Source organism: Suricata suricatta, chromosome 1, assembly GCF_006229205.1.
Source record: "Suricata suricatta isolate VVHF042 chromosome 1, meerkat_22Aug2017_6uvM2_HiC, whole genome shotgun sequence".
NCBI lineage: Eukaryota > Metazoa > Chordata > Mammalia > Carnivora > Herpestidae > Suricata > Suricata suricatta.
Genome location: NC_043700.1, coordinates 139145393 through 139170900, shown reverse-complemented (window position 1 = coordinate 139170900; position 25508 = coordinate 139145393). Strand labels below are relative to the sequence as shown.

The following is a 25508-nucleotide window of genomic DNA, read 5'->3' as shown; positions in this document are numbered from 1 at the left end:
ACTATCTGTGCATAGAAGAAAAAGGGCTCAATCCTGAAAAGTCCACATCACCGATGTTCTTAGCATTTTATTTAATAAAATAAAAGAGTCTTTTATTAAGAAAGGGAGGGTGAAGAGGACAAGATGCAACCTTTGTTCCTATTTTGTAAAGACTGTGTTCTGGACTAGCAGAGTCACGAAATAATCTCTGCTTGGGAGGGACCACCAGTACTTATTTTGTATAAAGTAGCAGAAAAGGTGGAAATCTCATAAGTACACAAGTCAGAGAGACAGTGGAGTTTAAATGACTGGTTACTCCTGGTCCTTCTTGTGTCTCAAATCTTCATGAAGCAGATGAGTGACAAACAGTGATGGCCTCATTGCACTTGGAGCACAGGGTGTGGGTGGGTCTAGGTCATGCAGCTGCTGTGTTCTGATAACCTGCGTTTCTGGGTAGAAGTCCAGCCCTTTTGTGTTTTCTATATACGGCTCATACATGTAAGCAGAGGGGTGCAGGCAGTGACCAGTCTCATAGGTGCTCCTGCATCTTGTTTTTAGTTACATACTAAACGACAGCATATCCTACCTTCATGATTGTTTCTTGGGAACATCTAAGAAATAGAAGACCTGGGAGGTCTATTTTCATGAATGATGACCTAGCCTAAATTTATGACAATAATTATGTGGTTCTAAAATTTTTAACGTGTCAGAAAGTTTTACTCAATGTTTGTATTATATAACAATGGAAATGCTTAGAGGAACCATTTGAAATACAGTTGTGTTAATTAAAAGTTATATAATTGACTATATATAATTGTTAATTGATGAGAGTACTAATTTTATCTGAATCAAAATTAATCACAGATTTCATCCTTGCAGTCTTTTGAGTTAATAACCCAATGATGCTTTACTATATAATTCTCTGCTTTTTACACAGAAACATCTTCCTAGAAATTAGAATAACAGTTGAGTGTATTTGTTGGCTTGAGTATATTAGACATCATAATTGAGAACATATGAATGACAATGAGCCAAATATGATAAACTGGATGAGAAAAACTCACTGTAGACTCTAATTCACTTTTTTTTGATGGTAAATTTGTAGCAGTTTCGGCCTTACTCTGAGTTTATATTAGTTTCTTATTTTCATCTGATTAATTTTATAATATCTAAATTTATTCTATGCACCACTTCTCAGATTACTGATCTAGAAAGTAATTTTTTAAAAATGGTGATTTCCTTTCTGGGCAGCAAATGTATATTTGGCGTAGATGCCTATTTACATGATTTCCCCAGCCTTAGGAGTGCTTTGTCATATTCCGCCAATGACAAATAGGTTGATATACAAATTTTATCTGGAGGGTGGCTTTAAAACATTTGCAAATTATCTGATACTCCACTCAACAACAAATACAGTCTATCTCACCTCGTCTTGAAACTGTTCAGGTCTCTGCACTGTCTGTTAAATAGAATGCAGTGGAAAGAGAAATTCAACAGATGAACATAGGGAAAGGGAAGGAAAACTAAGATAAAAACAGAGAGGAAGGCACACCAGAAGAGACTTTTAAATACAGAGAACAAACCGAGGGTTGATGGAGGGTGTTGGGTGGAGGGATGGAGGATGACAGGCATTAAGGAGAGCACTTTTCAGGATGAGCACTGGGAGTCAGAGGTAAGAGATGAATCACTGGATTTTCTCCTGAAGCCAAGATTACACAGTATGCTATGAATATAAATTTAAAAAAATAAGTAAAAAAAATTGCACTGGGAAGGATGCTGCCTGACATCAAAGGGTTGGTTAGAAAGGACAGCTTCCAGGGACACCTGGGTGGCTCAGTCCAACTTTAGTTCAGGTGAAAATCTAATGGTCTATGAGTTTAAGCCCCGCATCGGACTCTGCTGACAGCTCAGAGCCTGGAGCCTGCTTTGGATTCTGTGTCTTCCTCTCTTTCTCTCTTTCCCAAAAAAAAAAAAAAAAAAAAAGTATTAGAAAAAGAAAAAGAAAGGATAGCCTCCACCATTCTGTCTTGGGGAACTCAGGAATCTGTAACAACCTAAGAAAGGTCTGGCTGCCCTGAGGCTGCCTGGGAAGAGCACCAGAACAGATTGCCTGGAGCCCTCCTTCTGGTTCCTTCCATCCCGACCCAGCTTACGTGACTGGAACTGCCTTCAGGATGGCCTTCAGGATGGGCCTGGCTGCAGCTGCATGAGAGCCCCTGAGCCCAGTCAACTCTGACAGGCGCGAGTAAACCTTTAATGATAGGGGGCACACTTACCAAGTAGTACATGCCATCCCTGACTTACAGGAAGTGCTTCGTACACGTTCAGTTTTTAGCTCAGTCTTTGCTGTTAGCTTGTGTTCACCTACCCAAAGCCATTTTACCTGTAAATGAGATGTATTAGGACCTGGATTATCTGCCTCATGTAAATGTGATGAAGATTAGATGAGATCATAGAGGAAAGTTTCTGAAAAAGTAATACCGAAACCACTTAAAAGCATAAAGTTGAACAAAAATCAAAATGGCTGCACTATTCTTCAGAGAAGCATGATTTTAAGTCACCTTTTTCCTCTCCTTCCCAAACTTCTCCTCCTCTCTTGGTCTTTTGTTTCAGGAACCACACGCCAGCCTGCAAACTGCTAAGGAGGCTGGCAGCACATACACAATCCTGTAGAAACCGGCAAGGTCCTATATTTTCCTGCACCCCAACCCTTAGCCAAGCCCCTTCCTCTGGGTGGCCCTGCAGTTTCCGAAGGTCTTAGCCTTAGCTTTCGTCTCCTTTGCCTGGCAAAGCAATAAACCTCTTGTTCATCTTTATCCCAAAGTCAGTCTTCGAGTTATATTTTGGCCCCGAACACAGAGGTCAGTTATAGTTAACAATACAGTGTGTAAAATGTGAAGTATCGTACTTTGTTTTTTACATGTTTTTACCCAATCTTAAAAGGAGTTTAATATTGAGAAGACATTCCTACCCCACCACTGAGGCAATATTTCAAGAGAGAAAACAGGCTCAATTTTTTTTCAAGACTAAACATCCTCGGGAACTAAATGAAAAAATTAGTCTGATCATTCAGTTGTGTTGTGTACAATGTTGCCAAATTGACACAGTTGTTAACATCTCTGAGAATAAAGGTTGAAAATTCTGTACCTTGTTATCTTGGTTTTTCATTTGTTCTAAATAGAGTTGTAGCCCAAAGCAAGCATATACCGGCTGATTAGTACTGTCAATTCATGACAATCTGATTTCAGAATAAATTTCTGCACAGCCATCTGTATTTAGGTCTATCATCCACAAGGTGGAGGCAAAGATTTTTATTTGAAACAGCCAAGCTTTCCTGAGGCTTTTCATGGTGCAAACATAACAACCAAATGGCAAAGATCCATGTTTCTGCTATTGAAGCTTGAGAAGCAACACCTAATTTCTTGTTGGAAACTTTCTTACCCGGGTAGAAGCAGTACAGGACTCCCAAACCCCTCATCTGAGGATGGGTAAGTCAGTACTATGGTTAATTACAAGCTAGAATTTGCTGAAAAGCATTAGTTATAAAACAGGGAGATTTGTGATGGTGGGTGCAGTACAAGGAATAATTAGATAGTTTTCTTGGCCCAATAGGGAAAAGAAAAGCTCAGATCCTGGAAGAAATAGACAAGAATGGAAAAGTCTCTGGGAAGGGCCATCTTTTGACTTGATTATCTATGCCTAGGTTTTTGTCTTTATTTTTTTCAAGTTTATTTATTTATTTTGAGAGAGAAAGAGAGAGCAAGAGCGAGAGAGAGAGAGCGAGCATGTGAGAACACAAACCTGGGAAGGGCAGGAAGAAAGGGGATAAAAAGAATCCCAAGCTGACTCTGCACTGTCAGTGCAGAGCTCCATGCAGGGCTCAGACTCATTAACTGTGAGATTTTGGCCTGAACCCAAACCAAGAGTCCTCCCTATGATGGGGTTTCTTTAATGGGAGACAAAAATTACATTGCATAATTTAAAAAATTATTTTACTGTTTATTTTTGAGAGAGAGAGAGAGAGTGTGTGCGCCTGCCATAAGCATGGGGAGGGGGAGAGAGGGAGGGAAACACAGAATTGGAAGCAGGATCCAGGCTCCACACTATCAGCACAGAACCCAACTTGGGGTCCAAACCTGCAAACGGAGAGATCATGACCTGAGCCCAAGTCGCCCACTTAACAGACTGAGCCATCATGGTGCCCTACATTGTACAATTGACATTTTCCTAATGCGATGGCAGACTGAGAGAAAATGATGATAGAAATTTATCCTTGCTCTAGGTGCCTGGGTGGCTCAGTTGGTTAAGCATCTGACTCTTGATTTCAGTTCAGGTCATGATCTTATGGTTAGTGAGTTTGAGCCCTGACTCGGGCTCTATGGTTTCGGTGCTGAGCCTGCTTGAGATTCTCTTTCTTTCTCTTTCTCTGCCTGTCTCTACCCTGCTCTCAAAAAAATTTTAAAAAAACCAAATAACTTTACCCTTAGCCAAAAAGTCCTTAACTGATTGATCTCAGATGTCTCCCTTTTGCTAATTTGGGTGGGGGTGTCAAGTTCCTAAAGCAGTGGGCTGCAGGCTTTTGCACCGCATATTCCACTGGAGACTGATTACCCATCCAGCCCATCCCCCACCCACCTACCTCCGTCAACCCTGTTTGTTCTCTCTTTCTTTTTTTTTTTTTTTTTAATTCTTTAATGCTTATTTATTTTTGAGAGAGAGACCCAGAGCATGAGCAGGGGAGAGGCAGACACAGAATGTGAAGCAGGCTCTAGTCTCTGAGCGGTCAGCACAGAACTTGATGCAGGCGTTGAACTCACAAACCCTGAGATCATGACCTGAGCTGAAGTTGGATGCTCAACCAACTGAGCCACCCACGTGCCTTGCCTCCTCGGTTTGTTCTCTAAGAGTCCTATGGCTTATTTTCCTCACTCTCTTCCCCAAGCCAACCCCCTTTATGTTCATCTGTTTTGTTTCTTAAATTCCACATGAGTGAAGTCATATGGTATTTGTCTTTCTAATGAATCACTGAATTCTATTCCTGAAACCAATATTACACTGCACATTAACTAACTAGAATTTAAATAAAAATTCGAAAAAAGAAAAAGAAAAAGACCAATTAAATCTGTATATCTGGGAATTGCTGGTCTCTCGTTTGGGTGAAGGTGAGGCTTTGGTAGTGAGAAGACCAGAGTCATAAAAACACAAGCTTCTAGTCTTCTTGTTTATTTTTAGCTATTTGGAAATTGGGTAAATTATCAAGTTGACTAAATTCTTGTTTCATTCACATGTATTGCTGTTGAATTAAATGATATCATAGACATAATCCCTTTGCTATGTTATTAAATTAAAATCTTCATAAAAAGGTGCTTTATTTTTGAGGAATTTCCAGGAAAGGTATTGATATACTAATCCTGTGTAGACCAATTAAGGTGATGGTTCTCAGCTGACAGTTTAAGAATCACCTGTGAAGTGACTTAGGCATCTAGAACACATAGCGGGTTACTACTACAACTTGGAAGAGAGTAAGCCTGGTAAAGGACAATGCAAATAACAGAAGTTTTGTGTGATGGTTACATTTCTTGTGTCAATTTGGCTAGGCTATGATGGGCATTTGTTCAGTCAAAAGTTAGTCTAGACGTTGCTGTAAAGGGATTTTGCAGATGTGATTGATACCAAGCCACAGCTGACAAGAAGTAAGGGAGATTACTCTTGATCATAGGCAAAGGCCTCATCCAATCAGTCAGAGGACTTAAAAGGAAAAACTGAACCTTTCCAGAGCAGAAGTCTACCTCAAAGCTGCAGCACAGAAATTCTGTGTGAGTTTCCAGACTCTTGGCCTGCCCTGTGGACTCCAGGTTCACTGGCTCCATGACTGTGTAAGTAAATCTGTAAAATCTCGCCGTTTCTCTCTCTCCTCTTAGTTCTCGTTCCTTGGGGAAGCCTTATCGATAGAGGATGTAAGTGCCATTTTTAGAAACAGAGTATTGTTTGTTCTATCATGGTGAGTATCTGCTTTCTAGAAAAAGGTGATAACATACAAAAAAACAGGATTATTTATATATAATAGACATGTAAATTCAGCTATGATTGACAGTAGATGGCAATTCAAAAACATGTCTTTAATGAGAAGCACTTAGGATGTTAGTGCAAATTTTGGCAATATCTTCTCAAAAGATCTCTGCTTCCCATAAAGTGAACCAAATACAGGTATAATTACTCATATAAAGTCTAAAATTAAAACTCTCGTATTAGAATGATGGTATATTTGGGTCAGAGATTCTCAATATAAAAAAATGATGAAAGGTGTTCGGAGTTTGCTGGAAAATATATCCAGGGGAGCCATGAAAACCTTACTTCAACTCATCATGTAACACTTATTGAATACTTACTTAGAGGCAAAAACACTCAGTACTACTTCATCAGGAATAAAATTGCTTGACCAAAATGGGCTTGTTTGTAGTGGTTAATGAACATTTTGTGACTGTGATTTATTAAATAAGAACAGAGCAGGATTTTCCCATGTTAAATTTACAGAGAAATAATTCTGGGTGATATCCAAAGAAAAAGGGGTCCATGGTTAAATATAGGGAATATTAAATTGTACACAGTAATTGTGACTCTCCAAGGGAGCTAAACTATATTGTTTCCAGAGTTAGTTTAGTTAGGGAACACGTTCTTCAGGTATGTCCATTAATCTTGCAAAGGTTACTGGACTCGAAAATGAAGTCTCTTCTTTGTTCTTTATTGTTGCCTTGGGCTATTCATTTGCCTTTTTGGAATTTCATTCTTATTTTTATCAGTGATGTTTACATCTCAGAGTAGGTTTTGAAACTTCAGCAAGGTACTTTCAGAAATGATAACTTCAAGAAATCTAAAATCCTGCCTAAATATGTAGCATATAGTTTTTGCCTTCTCTCCACCCCCATCATGGTAACTGAAGAACTTCCCATTTGAAGTTAATTTCTCATTTGGGAATCTTTATGGAAGATAGGACTCAACCTTCTACCAAAGCTGCAAAGGCACAGGCACAGGCCTTTTATTCCCTAGTTATTGGGAGCTAAAGTTTTAGGCATTTGACCTTGTTTGAATGAAGTTCTCCCTCCTGGGACTTAGAATCTTGAGGAGCGACCAACTATGATTTTGGTTAATGCGACACCAGTATCATTTGCTATAAAATCAACATCTCTACCATAGAATTCTACATCTACCATGCGATGAATCTAAATTCCTTCAGGTAATTAACTGTAAACACAGAAGTTTTTCTTGGCTTGTATTGGTTTCAGAGAGGTATTTATTCTAAAGGTATGATCTTTTTTCAAAACTAAATATGTTTGGTTAGAACACCTTCACTTTCCCTGAGAAAGAAAGCACATAGAAATAATATCCTATACAGTGTACACATGGTAAATGGATTAAGCTGAAATCAGGTTTTTGGAACTCTGACCCAGTAAATTGCTCTGAGGAGTTATCTTTAACAAAAATAAACTTGTTCAGGCCAGAGAGGATTTCTTTTTGGAAAGTAGATGTTACCTACTCAATCCCATACCCTGCAGCTGGGAGGAGGAAGGTTTTTCTCAAGAAGGTATTTGTTGTGTTTCTTAAGGAAGTGAGTTATCCCAGGCTATTTATGATAGAAGTCTGGCCAACTTTTCCTTAATGTTGCCTATGAAGCCTGAGGAGCAGTCGAAGAATGTAGCTTAGCGTACTGGGAATTGAAAGTGGATACTTAATGTTGTGCATCATCTAGAAACACCAGCGAGATAGAAACCAGGTGCTTGTGAGGCTGGGGCTGCTTATCTCAGCAATTTCGTGAAAATCACAGGGACAGTGCTGAAAATCAACATTGTGACGTTATCCTTGGTGACATTTATGATCTGCATTATATTTATTTTTATAGCAAATTATCCTACTTCTCATTGGATAAAGATATTGTGGTTAATAAAAAGCAGGAAGTTTTTTACTGGTGTCCCCAGGAGTTCTGGTTTTGCTTAGGTTAGGCCATCAGATATTCCCAGGGTGGTTCCAGCACGAGATCTATGAGAATAATGAAGATAAATGTCAGACAAACAGCTAATGGGCAACAATCATAATACTGCTCAGCAGATGTTTATAAGGTCAGGTTATTTTTATGTTTAAAAAGAAATCTATCTAGTATGACCCATATATATACTGTGACCCACCTGATGGGTCCAGAATAGAAATGTAAGAAATTCCCCAAACCTGTACATAAGGTCATCACTGTTGCTATGCCAAGGTACATCATAGTTTTTCTTTTCTTCTTTGAACTAATGATGGATGTAACTTTATGCCCTGAAAATATTCCCTGCCATAACAACAACAACAAAACCCATGGAAACCATGAGGCTTCCTAGTCATGGGATTGTGATGATAGTTTATTTTAGTAAAATAGTGTAAGTTCTCATCAAATCCCCTTCTACTTTGTAATGAGTCAAATGTGTCTCCATTTTGATTTTCGTCACAAGACACTACAGCAGTTATACCATAGTTGTATTTGCACAGTGCAAGAAATTCCACCTTTCATCCGCAAAACTAGAACTTCACACAGGACAATGAGACCTGTGCTTTCCTCACTTGTGACTTTCAAAGTGTAAGCACCCGGCTATGCTGAGTTATTGGGTTTCTCTCTTGGTGTAAGCACCTAGCTGAGTATGATTCTGGTAGTGATTTCTATCCAGCTTGAATCTGCAATGTGGACCAAATCCTTTATCTGTTGACAATTTAGGGAACACTATTTCCAAAGCTGAAAAAAAAAAAAAAAAAAGATAACTGGCTTTATGGGATTTACTAGGAGACCATAATTCTCTCTCCAGTGAGGCACACAAATGTGGCCACAATCCATCAGTTTTGGGGCATGAAGGAAGTGATCAAGGGGACCACTAACTGTCAAGATGACAACTCAGGCTGATAATGATTTTAGTTAAGAATGAAATCGCATCACACTGTTGGCTGGAAGACCTGCATCCTAAGTATGCTTGGGGGTGAGAATACCTTGAGACAAAGGCTCCTGCTTCTACAAGCCTGAATCTCTGAGCTGTAGGGTTGCAGTGCTAGCCAACTTGGTTTAACAGTTTCAGGAACTGCTCCATACTAGACAATATGTGTCACTTCTGTCATTGGAGAGCTGACGGGTTATAGTAAGAGAAAATCAAAGAAAAATGGATCAATTCTAGAGGAATTTAAAATCTGAAAAGACTGATATATTTGGGGGAAACTTGTTCTAGTTTAGATTCGCATCATCTGTAATAGAAGCAACTGTAGCAGCTTTCCTAATAGTACTGCTCTTTTCTAGGCATTTTATATACGCCACCTCACCTTCATCCTTACAACAATACTGAGAGGAGCAACTGTAATTTTCCTTTTACAAAAAAGGTCACTGAGCTTTAGGGAGTATAAATAACTTGCTCACAGAGATAGATAGTTGGAGTTGATATTCTAATGTAGATTGAGTAATTCCCAAAATTTCTGTGACCACCCCATCACACAGTTTTACTGCTTCTGTGTGTTAATTTTACTGTTTCAGATGCAAATATTATATTGAAAGCCAGAATCTGGTAGAAGGATTTAATTTCCTTAGTCAATGGTTTCTGCTTCCACATCCTTCTGAGGAATGTTGTCAGTAAATAACAAAATAAAAATCTTACAATGGCGAAAAGCCTCAGTTTAAGTACGGTCTGAGATAAACCAAAATGATGATTTTCATCATTTTAAACCTCAGAAGTAATCTTTTTTAAAATGAATACAATTAAATCTGGAAAAAATAATTTTGTTAATTTGCAGAGTGGAGGTCACCTTCAGTTTAAGGTATGGGGTTCTATCTTCTGCTCTTAGCTTCTTCATCACGTATTTTTTAATGGATGAAAATGTAATATTTAAAATGAGTGATAATATTTCAAACATCCTGCTTTAATTTGAAAAATGCCTTTCTCCTCCTGAGAACCCTGTGGTCTTTAAGACTTGATGGACTCTGTCTTTAAACTAAGTCTTTAAACTTTTTAATTCATCAAAATCCCTGAAATGATCTCTCTGCTGTCATTACCTAAGATGTGAGGTTGTAATAGATATGTATCAAGCTGGAGACCTGGATTCTAGCCCTACATAGGTCAGAAGTTGGTTATATATACTTATTTAAACTTTTTAACTTTTTCATATGCTTAATATTTTCCTCTGTAAAATGCATTTGAAAAGCTAATAGTAAGAAGACTATTCAAATTCTGAATTTTAAAATACATCCTACAAATCTACATGCTTTGCTGCCTTCAAAAACTATACTTACCTAAGACAACACACATGTATCCAGATTATAGAGTATTTTTCATTTCAACATCAATCTGAAATGAAAAAAAGTTTTCTAAGTCAAAGTATTTCATAGACTATTGCAGAAGGTGTACAAAAATGCAAAACTTGCTTGGGGATAAGATTCATGTCAAAATGTAGTTTTATGTTAAATTATTTACTGGCCATCATTCATGTTTGGTTTTATACTGTCTCTGCTCCTAAAATTTACAGTGCCCCAGGAAAATAGACAAGAAAAAAATGAGAATAGTTATGAAGTGCTAATTATTGGGTGTGCATAGGGTGTGCAATACAAAGGGAAAACGAAGAGCTTGAGTGTCAGGGAAGGATTCCCAGAGGAGGTGAGGTTTAAATTGAATCCTGAGGCTTGATGAAAGATTTACCAAGGTTGGAGTAGAAGGATTAGGCAATGAAGGATGAATTATTATGTGCAAAATCCTTGAGTAAAAGCAAGTTTAAGGTACTTGAAAAATTGCAAGTAGTTCAGGAGAATCAAAGCAGGAAGAACAAGAAGTAATGGTAGATCTGACTGGAGGGGAGTCAAGGGTCCAAACTCTTTAAAAACAAAACAAAACTTTAGATGCAATAGAGAGCAATTAGAGGAATCTATTAACTATTTGGTATCTTACAAAGGTTACTTTGATCTCTGTATAGAGATGAGGTTGGGTGTAAGAAAAGGAAGGTGGGGTAGGGGAGTAGAGACCAGAGACCAATTGGGAGGTTGTAATCCAGGCAAAGGATTGCCTCAATTTAAGTACCAGTAAACTAGGTAGGGAGAAATAGGTAGGGAGACTGAGATACTGAGGTGTTAGAATCATAGAATTAGTAGGATTTGGAATTTGGATGAATATGGAAAAAAAGTGAAATCCAGGAATACTTGTTATTTTAGACAATGGGTGAGTTGTGGTGATACTCATAAATTTAGGAAATAGAAGAAGAGATTTTAAGGGAAAGATTTGGGGCATGGTTAAATTTAAATTTCTTAAGGAACATGGGAGGCCCACAAAGAGTAGACTAAAATGCTCAGTGCTTATGGAAGAGATCTTGGCTGAAGATAGGGACTTGGAGATTAAAGGCATGTCCTTGGATGAGAATGCTCAAGAAAAATGTACTATAAAAAAGGGCAATGAAGAAAACTCTGGAAAGGAATTAAAGGATGGCTAGAAGAGGACAGTATGCAACAGCACGAGAAGGCAAGACTCCAGAAGGACAAAAGGTAGAAAATGGTAATACAGATGCTGAATTGTTTCAAGCAGGAAGTAATAGTTGTGGGTGTGAAGTGTTTTTGCAGAGAAAGCTATTAAGAAAAGGGCTGAAAAAATGTTGGTTAGATTTAGCAAGAAGGAGATGGTCAGTGCAATGCTGTTGTTAGCAGTACAGTACCATTAGAAGTCCTACTGCAAAGGGTTGAAGAGTTAACCGGTGTGAGGAATGAGAACATATACTATTCTTTCAAAAATCTCGGCTGTAAGGGGAGGAGAAAAGAAAAATAATGAGGGAGTAGTGACTAAAATGTCTTATTTAAGGTCAAGAGAGAAGTAACTTTAGAGAGAGCCAGTAAAGGAATTGTTGCAACAAAATAAGTATAACTAGTGGAAGAAGAGCTCAAGATAGTGAAATGGATGGAATTCAGAAGGACAAAGCTGACCTGGCACAATTGTTTTTCTACTTTAGCAGTAATTTTGAATTTCAGTCAATAGTTAAGTCTCTTGGTATATATTTTACTTTGTCTTTATTAGCTAAATTGGGGTAAGTCTATGACCATGACCTGAAGTGAGAGTAACAGACTGCAAAGGAATAAATAATTCTCCTAACATCAGGTAACCTTTGCATATTTCCTTCAACCCGTCTGTAAAAGGGGAATTAAAAATAGTACCTTACACTTAGAATTGTTTTAGATCATTTTATAAACACATGCCTGTAAGGCTGTTACTATGCTTCACATTTAGTAATGCCTTAATAAATGCTAGCTATAATGTTGAGGATCATAAAATCTACTTTGAAGAGCTAGGACAAGGTATAATGGATATGTCAGTCTTCCCTGAAGTGCAGGAGGAAGAAAAAAGAGTTGTTCTCCTCCTTACCTAGATCCCATTTGGCACTTGTGGTTGTATTTTTAAGATTGCAATGACCAACTCCAGCAAGTAACAGAGGCTTTTTGAAAAATTTCTCAAGCCATATTTAATGCCTCTAGCACTCTATTAGGACATCTTAGAAAAGCATAGTAATGAATTCTCAGAAGAATCCATAGTAGTGACCTGACTAAATGATCGGTGGAAAGGAAAATTAGTTTCGAGTCTAATTTTACAACTGTTTCTGCAGCTAATGGGCTTCTATGGGATAAAAAAAAAAAAATGAACCAGTTCTGAGAGTATTTGGTGAAGCTAATAGAAAATCACACAGGTGGCTCTATTTGCTGGTCATTTCAAGATCAGAGTGAGGTGTAGGGATAGGTCACCACCTATGAAATGTTAATTTAGTCTGGTTCAAAAGTTCCTTTGCCATTCTTCTAGTGGCCATGCCGCTAGAAGACATTAGATGTCAGATAGAGGTGGATCCCTGGATATAAATGACTTTGGAGTCCATGTAGTAGATAGGCATTCATTTTAAGGAAAACAATTGTCCAACAAATATAGGACAAGGAGATTTAATAAATTATACCCCAAATATTATAGAGTACCAGGACGAATACCCATACCAAGCATTGAGAATCAAAGAGAAATGCTGTTTTAATATGAAGTCAGAAAGCAGAGGCAGCTTGGTGACCTGGCTATGAGATTAGTGTAGAAAGAGCATCTGAAAGGTTCATATAAACAGCAGAGGTCTAATCTGAGTGCTCCAGACAATCAAATGTGCGCAAGTGCCTCAATGCCATTTATCTCCTTCTTCTCTAGCAATTACTGAAAGACTGGTAGCCCAGCAGCAGCCCTGCTCTACATTTACTGGTTATAAGGCAAGAAAAATAGTTACGAACCTGCCTTTTCATCACTGTAATTGAAAACAAAAAGTTTTTAAATGGCAACATATTATAGAAAATAACCGAAAAGCAAGTCAAATGAAAAGCAAGAGACTTAAAGAAAGCCTGTGTTTGCCATTGTTCAGTTTATCTTGGATGATATCAAAAAGGAAAGTGTATAAATGGATAAGCAGATAACAGAGGGACTCGGAAAGGGTTATAGAACAGCTATTTTTTGACAGAATGTAAAAAAAAAAACTTAGTAACTGAATGAGACTCAGAGCAAAATCTGATGATAACAACTTCTAGGTAAGGTAACTTTATTTTTCTGAGATAGGGCAACCTAATGCAGCTGTTTATGTGTCTCTCAAAAATAAACATTAAAAAGCTGTTAATGTTACAACTTGGTTTGAAAAACTGCACTATATTGCTTATATTCACAAACCTTTTGTTAACAAAGTTTAACTGCCTCACTTTGCTTTTAAATTAACATAACCAGGAAACACTTTTTTTTTTTTTTGTCTTTACAATGAAAGTATCAGAAAAGTCTGCCACATAAGGGCATTTCAGTAACAAAGGAATGAGTAAATCTGAGTACACAAGTTCTTAAAATACACTTTGGCAAGGAAGGGGTTAAATTTTCTTACCTCTAAATCACAGTAGAGAGGAGGGGAGTTTACTGAACAGCACTTGGAGGCAAAGTCTGAGCGCTTGTCAATCAGCCCTTGGAGTTCCAGGTCACTGGTGTCAGGCAATTCGGCTCTTAACCGGTCTGCTAGTCTGAAAAACCATGTTTATGTAAGGCTTCACTAGTTGTATTTTATAAAGATTTCTAATACAAAATGATAACCCACTTCTTCTTTTAAAGATCTTCTTTAAAAAGTCTTCTAGTAAAAAGATGGAAATGGTTGCTCTTAAATTTCAGATCTGCGGAGTGAATTTTAGCGATCTTAGCGACTTTGAGGTCAGAAAGTGAACTCTCCATCTCTTTTAAGTTCCTGAAAGTAAATTTAGAAAGTGCTGCTAGATTTGAACTCCAGCCTTTCCCCTATTCTTCCTGACTTAATATCTTCTCTCCTGTACTAGATTTCAACCTCCTTAAAGAACAGTTCCCTGTCAGGACTTTATGCTACCTTAATACTTTTTCTCTTCTCTCATTTTATACAATTTCCCCCTCAGTGTGCCTACTTCTGACTGGGGAGGTTGGAAAACATAAAGAAGGTCAGAAGCTGGCTCTTGTTTTTAGCTCTAGTATCCATTATTTCTCCACCTCACTTTCAAGATGATGCTAGGACTTGAGTTCTCTACATTCTCTCCCAATTGGAATGGTCTATTATCTGGGTATCTCTCTACTTCTATAATGAGCAAGTCAGCCTGGTTTTCTGACCTTCTCCAAAAACTGCTTGACAGCCCAGTTGTGGGCGATGGGAGGTAGTAGAAACCCAAATTTATCTAGTTGGGGTAAGGTGAATCCTGGGAAAGGACAAGAGGGTGAGGGGGACTAGTTTGCTCATAAAAGCATTACTGAAATGAGTTGGTCCCAGCTGGAAGGTGAGGTAAGTCAGACCAGGAGGAATTCAGAGGATGGAGAAAGAGTGTGTAGGGTGTGTGCCTGTGTGCACGCCCTGGTGCGGTGTTTCAAATACCTAGACTTAATAATCTCAGTCTCTGATTTTTATAACCCTACATGTCAATTCTACTACATTGATAACTTCTATAATCTCAGTACATTAAAAATATCCATCAATTGCCCCATGAAACCCTGGAGTACAAAACTTGCATTATCTGTTGAATATTGTTCTATACAATTTTTTGAACTAAGGCTTTCAGTTTTTCATTTTGGAGCTTTGCTAAAGTAGACTTCACTGGGGTTCTACTTTTGGGGATTCTGTGGTCTTTTTGTGGAGTTCTATTTGTGCTAGCTTTAGGCCTATGTTGATCAAGATGATTTGAAATGGATGGAAGAAATCTGCTTAATGAAATTGGGAATGCTATGGGTCTTTAAGAACCCAGTAAAATTTCTTTCACTATTATGGCCTTTCTTATTTGAGAAGCAGGACTCTTGACTACTGTACAACATTATTGATGATTAATTAACATTTGTATTTTCATTTTATAGGGAATACATGTTAGTCATGAGTGGTACTATGCTTGATTGAAAGCTTGGGTTGTCTCGTCAGACCATCTGCCATGAAGTTAGGTAACTTTTTTCAGTAGTTTTACAGTTCCTCAATTATTGATAGCTAGTTCTACATATAGCTTTAGGGCAAGAATGTTGATGAACTATGGACTAATTTGGTGTTTTTTGAATGAAGTTCCAATAGGTCTTATACATATACTTTCATGGCTGTGTTCTAATTGATCTCTTACCTGATACACATGACTATTTTTCCCCCTGTAAAAAGAACTCCATTCTTCAACTGTACTTTAAAAATCACAATACCTTGCTAAAGCCATTTAATTGATAAATGTGGAGGAAATAGCCAGAAAAGTTCCTTACTTTTTCTTATACTCAGTAAAAGTATTGTCTGAATAATCTGCACATAGTTTTTGTCCCTTGTCAATGAAAGAAGATAATTCCTTTTTCAGTTGAGGGCCCTGTAAGAAAACAATTACATAACAAAATTATTTGTCTTGCACTGTTCTAGGAGACATTAATCAGAATTCTGTGTAACGTGTTAGTATATGTGTTTATTATTTACAGCAAGCATTGGCAAACATTTTCTACATAAGGCCATATAGTAGATATTTTAGGTATTGTAAACCATATACAGTCTCATTTTAATTATTCAACTCTGCCAATAGGGTACAAAAGCAGGTATAAACAATGTGTAAACAAAGACTGAGCCTGTGTTCTAGTGCAAGTTTATGAATCCTGAATTTTGAGTGTCATAAAATTAGAAATTAAAAATAGAAGACCATTCTTGGCTCATGGGCCATGCAAGCACAAATACTGGGTCAGATTTGACCCATGAGCTACAGTTTTCCAACTCTTGACCTAAACCAAGGTTGGTGAAGAAAATCAAGCATATAGTACCTGTGTTTTAAGGCAGGAAGTAGAGTCCTCAGACTCACAGCATTCAGCAAGGCTTTTCAGGGTTGGCTCAAGGATTTTACTGAGGAATACTTCTGGAAGATGAGTTCTCCTACTTAGTTCAAATGTATATCTGGCATGAGAGAGAAGAGAGAATACTCTTTAACGTGTGTAGATTTGTGTAAATGTATCCTGTTTGAAATTTGACTTGTATTATAAAGGCAAATCACCTGACTTCTGCATTTTAATTAAAAATAAGATTTAAGTAAAACTGACTCCAAATCAACAGCTTTTGGATTAATCTTCTCATTGAAATGCAAATTATTAGCAGTTGTTTTGACATTATTCTGACTAGTTCATAATGAATTGAAGGTCTGTACTATATATGCATATGTATATGTTCTATGTAAACCTATTTATTTCAAAATAATATGGAACTAGCTTTTGTCCAACTAGAACACCATGAATCTTACATAAAGCATCAGGTAAAAGCCTTAATTGGCTTCTCTATGAAAACAGACTTCTATAAATTCTTCCATTGTCTTATTCTACTGTTACCTATGCATTTATAAAAATAGTACTTAGACAAATAGTTTCTGTCTACAGTTGGTCTCCATTCTGCTTTCTAATAATCTTCTGACCTGTTAATCCAACCTACTTGTGAAATACTTCTATGCGATGAATATGCATATACTCATAGCTTATGCAACTTAGGGTATATGCCACAAGAGTGTAGTTTTAGTTCTTTATAGGATCAAACCATTTCTTCCATTTAATTTGTCATTTAATGCTAGTGACTATCCATACCATCAAGAAAAAAAGTTACTCCAGTTTACTTACTGATCTATGGCTTTGGTGTTTCCTTTATTACATACGTCTTGACTTGTAGGCAGCTCGACAGCCGGCAGCTCTGGTGTTGGGGCAGCAGGCATGAAGTAAGCACACATAAAAATGTCCATGGGCGTTTTTTCTTGACAACAGTCCTTAAACTTAGAGTTCTTTGTGGCTAAGTTGTCACAGATCTTTACTGTGTATTCAGGCAGCTACAAAAGCAATCGTGAGTTGGTGCATTATTAGTTTCCTGGTTGGCCTAATTAAAAATAAGGAAGGCTTGAGTGCCTGGGTGGCTCAGTCTGACTTTGTTCAGGTTATGATCTTGTGGTTCACAAGTTCGAGCCCCATGTTGGGCTCTGTACTGGCAGCTCAGAGCCTAGAACCTGCTTCAGATTCTAGGTTTCCCTCTTTCTTTGCCCCTCCCCTGCTTATGCTCTCTCTTTCAAAAACAAATATTAAAAAAAAAAAAAAAAAAAAAAGGAAGGCTTATGTAGGCTTACAAACCCTAGCATGGTATGGATGAAAAAGTTAGAAGTCAGGTTACAGGAAAACACCTATTAACAGAGACCTGTTTTCTTAGGCTGTATCACCTGGTTTTTTTCCCCACTATCATTTCTAAAGCAGTCCACAGTCTTGGAGTAACCTTTATCTAAAGCACCAATTCAAATTCTTATCTACCTGAAAGGATTATGTAAATGAAAAAAACTGACCAAATTATAACAGGTATAAACATGAGCAGCTTTGAATAGTATAATGGTTACAGTATTGTTCAGTTGAACTTTATGATGAAATGATCTGTATCTATGCTGTCTGGTGCTATTGTACATTTAAAATGTGGCTGGTGGGGTGCCTGGCTGGCTCAGTCAGTAGAGCTGCAAGTCGATCTCAGGGTCATGAGTTGGAGCCCCATGTTGGGTGTAGAGATCACTTAAATTAAAAAAAAAATGTGGCTAGTGTTACCGAGGACCTCAAGTCTAAATATTATTTAAGAAATTATAATTAAGTTAAATAAGTGAAGTTTAATTATAATCAAACACATTGGGTTGTGCAGGAAGACTAAGGAATTCTCAGGAATTAGGTAATCTTGTCCTGATGGTGGACTTTGCCATTTACTATTTGCAAGACTTCAAGTTTTTCATCCTTATTAATCGTTCCTGGTCTGTAAAATAGAGTTAAGAACACACTTAAATTTCATGAGGATTCACTGAGATGATGTATGTAACCAGCAATTTAAAATGCCTGCCACTCAATATATGATGATGACTCACTTACCTCCTTGGCCATACAGTCCTCAGAGGTGGAATCACAGCACTTGGAAAGGATTGTGGTGATTTCCTCAGCTAGTGGCAAAACATCCTCCAGATCAGCAGTAGGCACCTTCTGGGCTAATTTTATGAGATGGCTAAACAGTTAAAAATGAATTGTTAGCTTACCTGTATTCTGTTGTTCTTGGTTTCCCTATGAACATACAGTCTGGAGGAAAATTACCATAGCTTCAACCCTTTGTCCTTGATAGCTATGTGGAACACATCTGCTTCCTATGAGCTAGAGCCACTAAAAATTCTATCATCCTAAATAAATCCTTTTATATTTTTAGTATTGATATGCAGCTTTTCGTTTGGTCCAATCCACCTACTTGAAGCGTGCCTTTAAAATGTTAGCTCAGGGGCACCTGGGTGGCTCAGTCGGTTAAGCCTCCGACTTTGGCTCAGGTCAGATCTCACATTCGTGGGTTCAAGCCCCGTGTTGGGCTCTGTGCTGACAGCTAGCTCAGAGCCTGGAGCCTGCTTCCGGTTCTGTGTCTCCTTCTCTCTCTGCCCCCTCCCCCTCTCATGCTCTGTCTCTGTCTGTATCCAAAATAAATAAAAAACATTAAAAAAAATTTTTGTTTTAAATGTTAGCTCTACAACAGTAAGAAAGCACTAACATCCCTGTTCATAAAGCCCAAGGCCTGTTTTTGCAGTCCCTCACTGTACTTCTAAAAATGGTTTATAAATTCACTTAGAAACTAGAGAAAAAAGAAATATGAAAACCTATAGCCCTAGATCACAGAATTAATAAAAGCTGATACTTTGGTATAGAACCCTGAAGCATTGTATGAGGCTTACCAAGTATTAAGTATTTCATAAAGGATTATGCTTTGCTACACTACTTATATATTTGCCTTTTTCACTTAATGATACAGAAATCATTTCTGATCTAAGTATTCTTTTAAAATTGTGGCAAAAGCACATAATCTTGTTTGACATCTTAACTGTTTGAGTATATAATTCAAGAATGTTAAGTATATTTACTGTAAGTAAAGGTCTGTAAATACAGCACACTTCTAGCATCTTTTCACCTTGCTAAACTAAAGCTCTGTACCCATCGAACACTGACTGCTTCCACTCCAATCTTTTGGCAACCACCTTTATCCTTTGTTTTTATGATTTTTCACTGCTTTAGATACTACGTGAGTGGAATCACACAGAATTGTCCTCTAGCATAAGACCTTTGGGTTTCTTCTACCTCTTGGCTATTGTGAATACTGCAATGAACGTGGGTGTGCAAATATCTCCCTGAGATTCTACTTTGAATGCAGAAATGGGATTGCTGGATCATAGGATTCTACTTTAAAATTTTTGAGAAAACTCCATATTGTGTTTAATAAGGGCTACACCATTTTGCATTCCCATTAATAGTACACAAGGATTCCAGTTTCTCCACATTGTTGCCAACACTCATTTTTCTGTTTTTGTAGTGGGTATGATCTCTTATGATTAGTGATATTGAAAATCTTCGACAAAGCTTGTTGGCCATTTCTACATCTCTTGAAGTGCTTAAATAACTTGATTAGGGGCACCAGGGTGGCTCAGTCAGTTAAACATGGTCATGATCTTCTGGTTTGTGAGTTCAAGCCTCGTGTCTGGCTTCGTGCTGACAGCTCAGAGCCTGGAGCTTGCTTTGCTTTCTGTGTCTCTCTCTCTCTGCCCCATCCCTGTTCTTTCTGTCTCTCAAAAATAACATTAAAAAAACTTAAATAAAAAATAAATAACTTGTTTAAACAGAATTGAATACTTTTTTATTATTTTATGGAAGCTCCTTAAACAGAAGCTTAAGTGTGACATACTCCCTTTTGTCTATTTTTGCTTTTGCTGTCTATTCTTGGTCATTTCCAAAAAGTCCTTGTCAAATTTAGCGGTCTGAAGCTTTTCCTCTTGTCTTTTTCTAAGAGTTTTATAGCCTTAGGCCTTGTGTTTTATCCATCTTGAATATTTAAATATGGTGTAAGGTAAGAGTTCAGTTTAATTCTTTAGCATGTGGATATTCAATTTTCCCAGCACCATTTGAGAGTGTCTTTTCCCCATTGTGTAGTCCCAGCATCTTTGTTGAAAACCATTTGGCCAAATACATAAACATGTTTCTCTGAGATCCCTGTTCCATTGATCTATCTATAAATTTTATGCCAGTACCATAGCATCTGGATTATTATTGCTATTAGTATGTTTTGAAATTATAAAGCGTGAGCCCTCCAACTTTGTTTTCCTTTTCCAAGATAGTTAGGCCTGTATAGAATCCTTTGGTATTCTATATGAATTTTAGGATGCCTTTTTTTTTTTTTTATCGCTGCCCCAAATCCCACTGGGATATTGATAGGGATTGCATTATATCTATAGATTGTTTTGAATAGTATGGGCATTTTAACCATATTCTTCCATTAATGAGCATAGAATGTATTTCTATTTATTTGTACCTTCTTCAATATCTTTTACCAATATTCTGTAGTTGGCATTAAATATATTATTACAATATAATTATAACAAACTATGGCATTCTCCTATGGATATACCACAATTAGTATAAGTATTCTCTATTTTAGGGAAATTTAGGAAATCCCTAATTTCCTATCTAAAAAATGTTGCAGCAATATATCTATTAACTATTCATGTTCATTTCTATGAACATAAATTTCTAGACACAAATGCAAGTATAAACTAATGATTAAGATATATACATATATACATATGTATATATACACATACACACATATTTTTGGGTGGTTTTGTACTATAAATCCTTATGTTCTACTTCCTAAATATATTGTCTTAATGCAAAAGAAAAACTAAAGGGAAAGTCTAGAGAAAATACTGTTTAGTATTTGGGTATTTCTATTAGAAGATTATTTTTAAAAGATTCATGATGTTTCTATTACCATTAGAGAACCTTAGGCTCTGATGCCAGCACAAAATAGTTTGTTTCATTACCATTAGAGAAAGAAGGCTTGTGGGTTAGAGTAAAAAGAATTAGAGACTGTAAATACTGAAAAGACAAATCTGCAAAATCTAGATGTCTGGGGAGATAAGAAAAGTGTTAACATAGAAACTGTCAGAATTAAAATACAGTGGTAACAGCAGCCACACAAAAATCGAAGTGTAGGTTATAAATCAAGCAGCTAAGTAATTAGAATATATTCCTGAAACTTAAGAGATATGCATTATATACAGCACAAAGCTTAATATGAGAGGAATTCAGGAAGTCTCATCACGAGAAAAAAATGGGCCAAGAAAATAACAGGTGGTGAGTAAAGAGTTTTTGTTTTTGTAATATATGCTAATATGAATACTGAGGAAACCATTTCTAGTTGCCTACCAGTTTTCCCAGAAGTATATGGAAAAGGTTGATTAAAAGAAAATGTCCTACTTGACAATGTAGACTTATTTTTGTTTCATATTTTATGTAGAGAAAAAGAACTGGATGGTATTTTTTGAGAATTATAGGAACATAAGACTATAGTCTATATATTCTATCATAAATATTTTCTTAGAGAATCCTAATATTATAGATAATGTAGACAGAAGCTCTATCAGAGTGCTTAATCTTTACCTGAGCCTTGATTTCTCCTTCCCATAAGCAGCATATTGTGAACAGACTCTGTTGGACATAGTGGTGAGAAGTGATAAATGTTTCATCTGGAGTCTCTAGGAAATAAGTGAGAGAATCCTATTAGATGGTCAAGATCATTGAAAGAAAGCAGAATGCAGAAATGGCAAAAAGAAACTATTATCTCTTATCACTATAAAACTGAATTCTGACTCAAGAAACTTATTGACACTTCTTTCCTAAAGGTGGTTATATTTTTTCCAATAAATGAAATGCAGAGGAGGCATTTTAGAAAGTTTCTCATTCCAGAATCTGAACTACCATTACTTAAATTGAATGGCATTAATAGAGGGGGGAAAATAGAATATAACTACATAATAAAATGATACCTACCTCTTTCAAAAAGCATACTGTTGGGTTTGATGAGGTACAGCAGGACCCTACCATAGAGAGATAACTCTTAGTATAACTGACTAAGAGTGGTAGAGGAGCTTGTCCATAATTAATGGAATATTCATACATAAATCTGTGGGAGGAAAAATAGTATTGGTCAAAACACTTGTGGGAAGCAGAATCTACTTTTTCATAAGCAGATTGATGGAAAAAGGATGTGTTATATTAGTTTTGTTCTCATATCTAAGACTCACTAAGGATTTAGAGAAAGGATACTAGGCCTTAATCATTATTTTTATTAAAGTAGTTTCTTAGGGCAACTGGGTGGCTCAGTTGGTTAAGCATTCAACTTTGGCTCAGGTCATGATCTCCTGGTTTGTGGGTTCGAGCCCCGTATTGGGCTCTCTGTTGACAGCTAGCTCAGAGCCTGGAGCCGCTCTTCAGATTCTGTATCTTCCTCTCTCTCTCTCTCTCTCTCTCTCTCTCTCTCTCTCTCTCTCTCTCTCTCTCCCTCCCTCCCTCCCTCTCCCTCCCCCCCTCTCTCTCCCCACGACCATCCCCTGCTTGCATTGTCTCTCTCTGTTTCTCAAAAATAAATAAAAAACATTAAAAAAAATTAAAGTGGTTTCTTAAATTTCCAAGTGGATTGAGAGGAGGAGCCATTTGTCTCTTTATTGTTTAGTGGTCTACTAAGTGCGTGGCCCATGATAGTTGCTTATTAATATTGAACAAACCAAAATGAAACACCTTTACCTTTCATTATCTATCCCAGTTTACTTATTCTCAACAATTGTTATATGTGGCTTACTTATTTGTTGAAATGTTTAATTGTTAGGAGTATAAGCCCATAAGGGTCTAAATGAGACTCTGAAATCTTGGGCAAAATCCTATTATTTACAGGGATGAGAAAGCCAACCAATTCTTATAAAATCATGACCTTAATTTCAAACTTCTAAAGCCACTTTGAGCCACATTGCATTTGACTTCTGGATATGTATTTTGCCATTATCCTAAATAGAGTTGTATTGCTGTGTATATTTTAAATGCTTAAATTTTCAGAAAAGCATGTTTTTTATTCTTACATCCCTAGAAACAGTTGATGACATGTTATACCACATAAGTGAACATGTATTTTGATTTTATTGATTAACATTCATGAAAAGCTGAATGATATATTGTTTCTTCTGTTAGTCTTGGGAGATCACAAAAAAAAAAAAAAAAAAAAAGGAAGGAAAATCTGATAGGGTATGCAAGGATCCCTAGCATAAGGGGAATCACAAGAGCTGTCAAATATTTGAAAATATCACATAGGTGGGATCCAAGTGATTCTGCTTCAGATGATAGAACTAAGTTTGGGAGTTTTGGAAAGTTGACTTCATCTGTCTGAGAAAGGTATTTATAATAATTGGCATTGACTGAGATGAGAAGTCTTAGGTAAGGGTCAAGTTCTTGTTGGAAATTTCCTAGTTGCTGTAGAAGAGGAGTTTGTATAGAGTAGGGGGTTAGATTCGACCCACTTCTGATATTTTATGCCCTAAAGGTTTACTTATGAAAGCCACTTACTGCTCAGCAAAGTCTTTGGGATCTTTTCTGAATGCCTCACAGATTTCATCATTTGTTGGCTCTACGTAGGTAGGAAATTCTTGCGGTTGGTGCTTCAGGGCAGCCATACAGAGTTTCTGTTCAAGACCCTCTTTGGTACAGCACTCAGCAGTTCCTGGGTGCACTGGGAATGGAGAATCACTTTCACAGGACTTAGCAGACAGTGCTGAGGTCTAGAATGAGAGAAGAAAAAATGGTCAATTCCTATATGGAAGTTTCCAGGCTTGCAAATATTCATGGAGTATGAAATCTTAGTCTTAAATCTAAAAATCCTCACTGGTAACAAACTCCATGCCAAAAGCTCTATTGGATGACTTGTCAACATGACAATTTACATAGTTATAGGCAAATACAGGGTCTCATGTTAATTACTCATTGACAAAAATAGAACCTTCATTAACAAGTAGACTGTGTTTGCGGATGTCAGAGATTTTATCCTTTAGTTCAATGTTTAGGTAAATATTAACATATCTTGGGGTAAGTAAGGTCATATGAAAAAACTCCATTTGTGATTCTGCTATGATCTCCCACCTGCTTCCTTCTGCCAATACCGCAGGGAGAAGGACCATGTCCTTCTATTAAATGAGCAGACTCTTCTTCACTGCTTTAGTCTTCTACATTTGTTTGCATTCTCTTACCCAGTGGTGCTTGAGCCTGCTTTTGCATCAGAATCAAAGCCCAGATGCCTGTGCTGTACAAGGCAGAAATTGATTCATTAATTCAAAGAGGCAGCCTGAGGATCTGTTTCCTAAAGTCCCAATATATTCTTCTGTGCAGCATAGATTGAAAACAGACTGGTGCAACTTAATTTACTGCCTCTACACTGGCCCACTGATAACATGTAGGCAGACTAAGCCCATAGTAAGGGCACCACCAAAACAATTGCAGAAGCAAAATGTTCTTTTTGGAAAGAATTTGATACTTGGAATAATGTAAAATAGTTTTTTCCATGGGGACTTTTTCTTTCTGGGGGTTTACTAGGGGAAAAATTGCCTAGACATCCTTACACTTAATTTATGTTGGTCATCTTTTTAAAACAAAGCTTCTAAAGATCTTTCCTGTAAATGAAGGAAAGCAACATGATGAATTAATTTTACATAAGCCAAAAGTTAACCTCTCCTCCTCAGACTTGCAGAACTTAGGAATTCTTAGGAAGGAACTCTTTTTCATCCTTCTCTCTCTTGTTGGTGATTTTTTTTTTCTTTTCCATTTCTTTCCCTGGCAATTGTCCTTTTTTTCTTTTTTTTCTCATTACCTCCTTTCCAAAAAAGTTTGTAAAGAAAGTATCCACAAGGTTTTAAAAGTGCTTCTCACTCCTGCCAAAGGCAATGCCATCTCTGTTTTGTGTAATCGGTCTCTACAATCCTGTAGTTACTCTAGTCAAGGAATAAGTTAGCGAATGCATGAAATAAAATAAAAATGTGTTCTGTTGATCACGGTTGGTAGTTTATTTTAAAGTGGTACAGAAGGTCTGGTTGAAATGATAGGTATTCATGGAGTTGATGGTAGGAGAAAAATGATTAAAATCATTAGAAG

General features: G+C 37.1%; 1 protein-coding gene across 1 annotated transcript in view; it reads right to left on the bottom strand.

The window, feature by feature from the left end:
* Positions 1–6429: 6429 nt before the first annotated feature.
* GC (GC vitamin D binding protein) overlaps positions 6430–25508 on the bottom strand; it is a 40941-nt gene continuing 21862 nt past the window's right edge. Inside the window, exons 5-14 of the mRNA XM_029951830.1 lie at positions 23934–24145; positions 22371–22503; positions 21981–22075; positions 18390–18519; positions 17124–17326; positions 16287–16416; positions 15750–15847; positions 13897–14029; positions 10274–10328; positions 6430–8013 (exon numbers count right to left, since the gene is read on the bottom strand). Coding sequence (XP_029807690.1) covers positions 10299–10328; positions 13897–14029; positions 15750–15847; positions 16287–16416; positions 17124–17326; positions 18390–18519; positions 21981–22075; positions 22371–22503; positions 23934–24145 — 1164 coding nt within the window. The 3' untranslated portion in view covers positions 6430–8013; positions 10274–10298. The remainder of the gene's footprint in view (positions 8014–10273; positions 10329–13896; positions 14030–15749; positions 15848–16286; positions 16417–17123; positions 17327–18389; positions 18520–21980; positions 22076–22370; positions 22504–23933; positions 24146–25508) is intronic.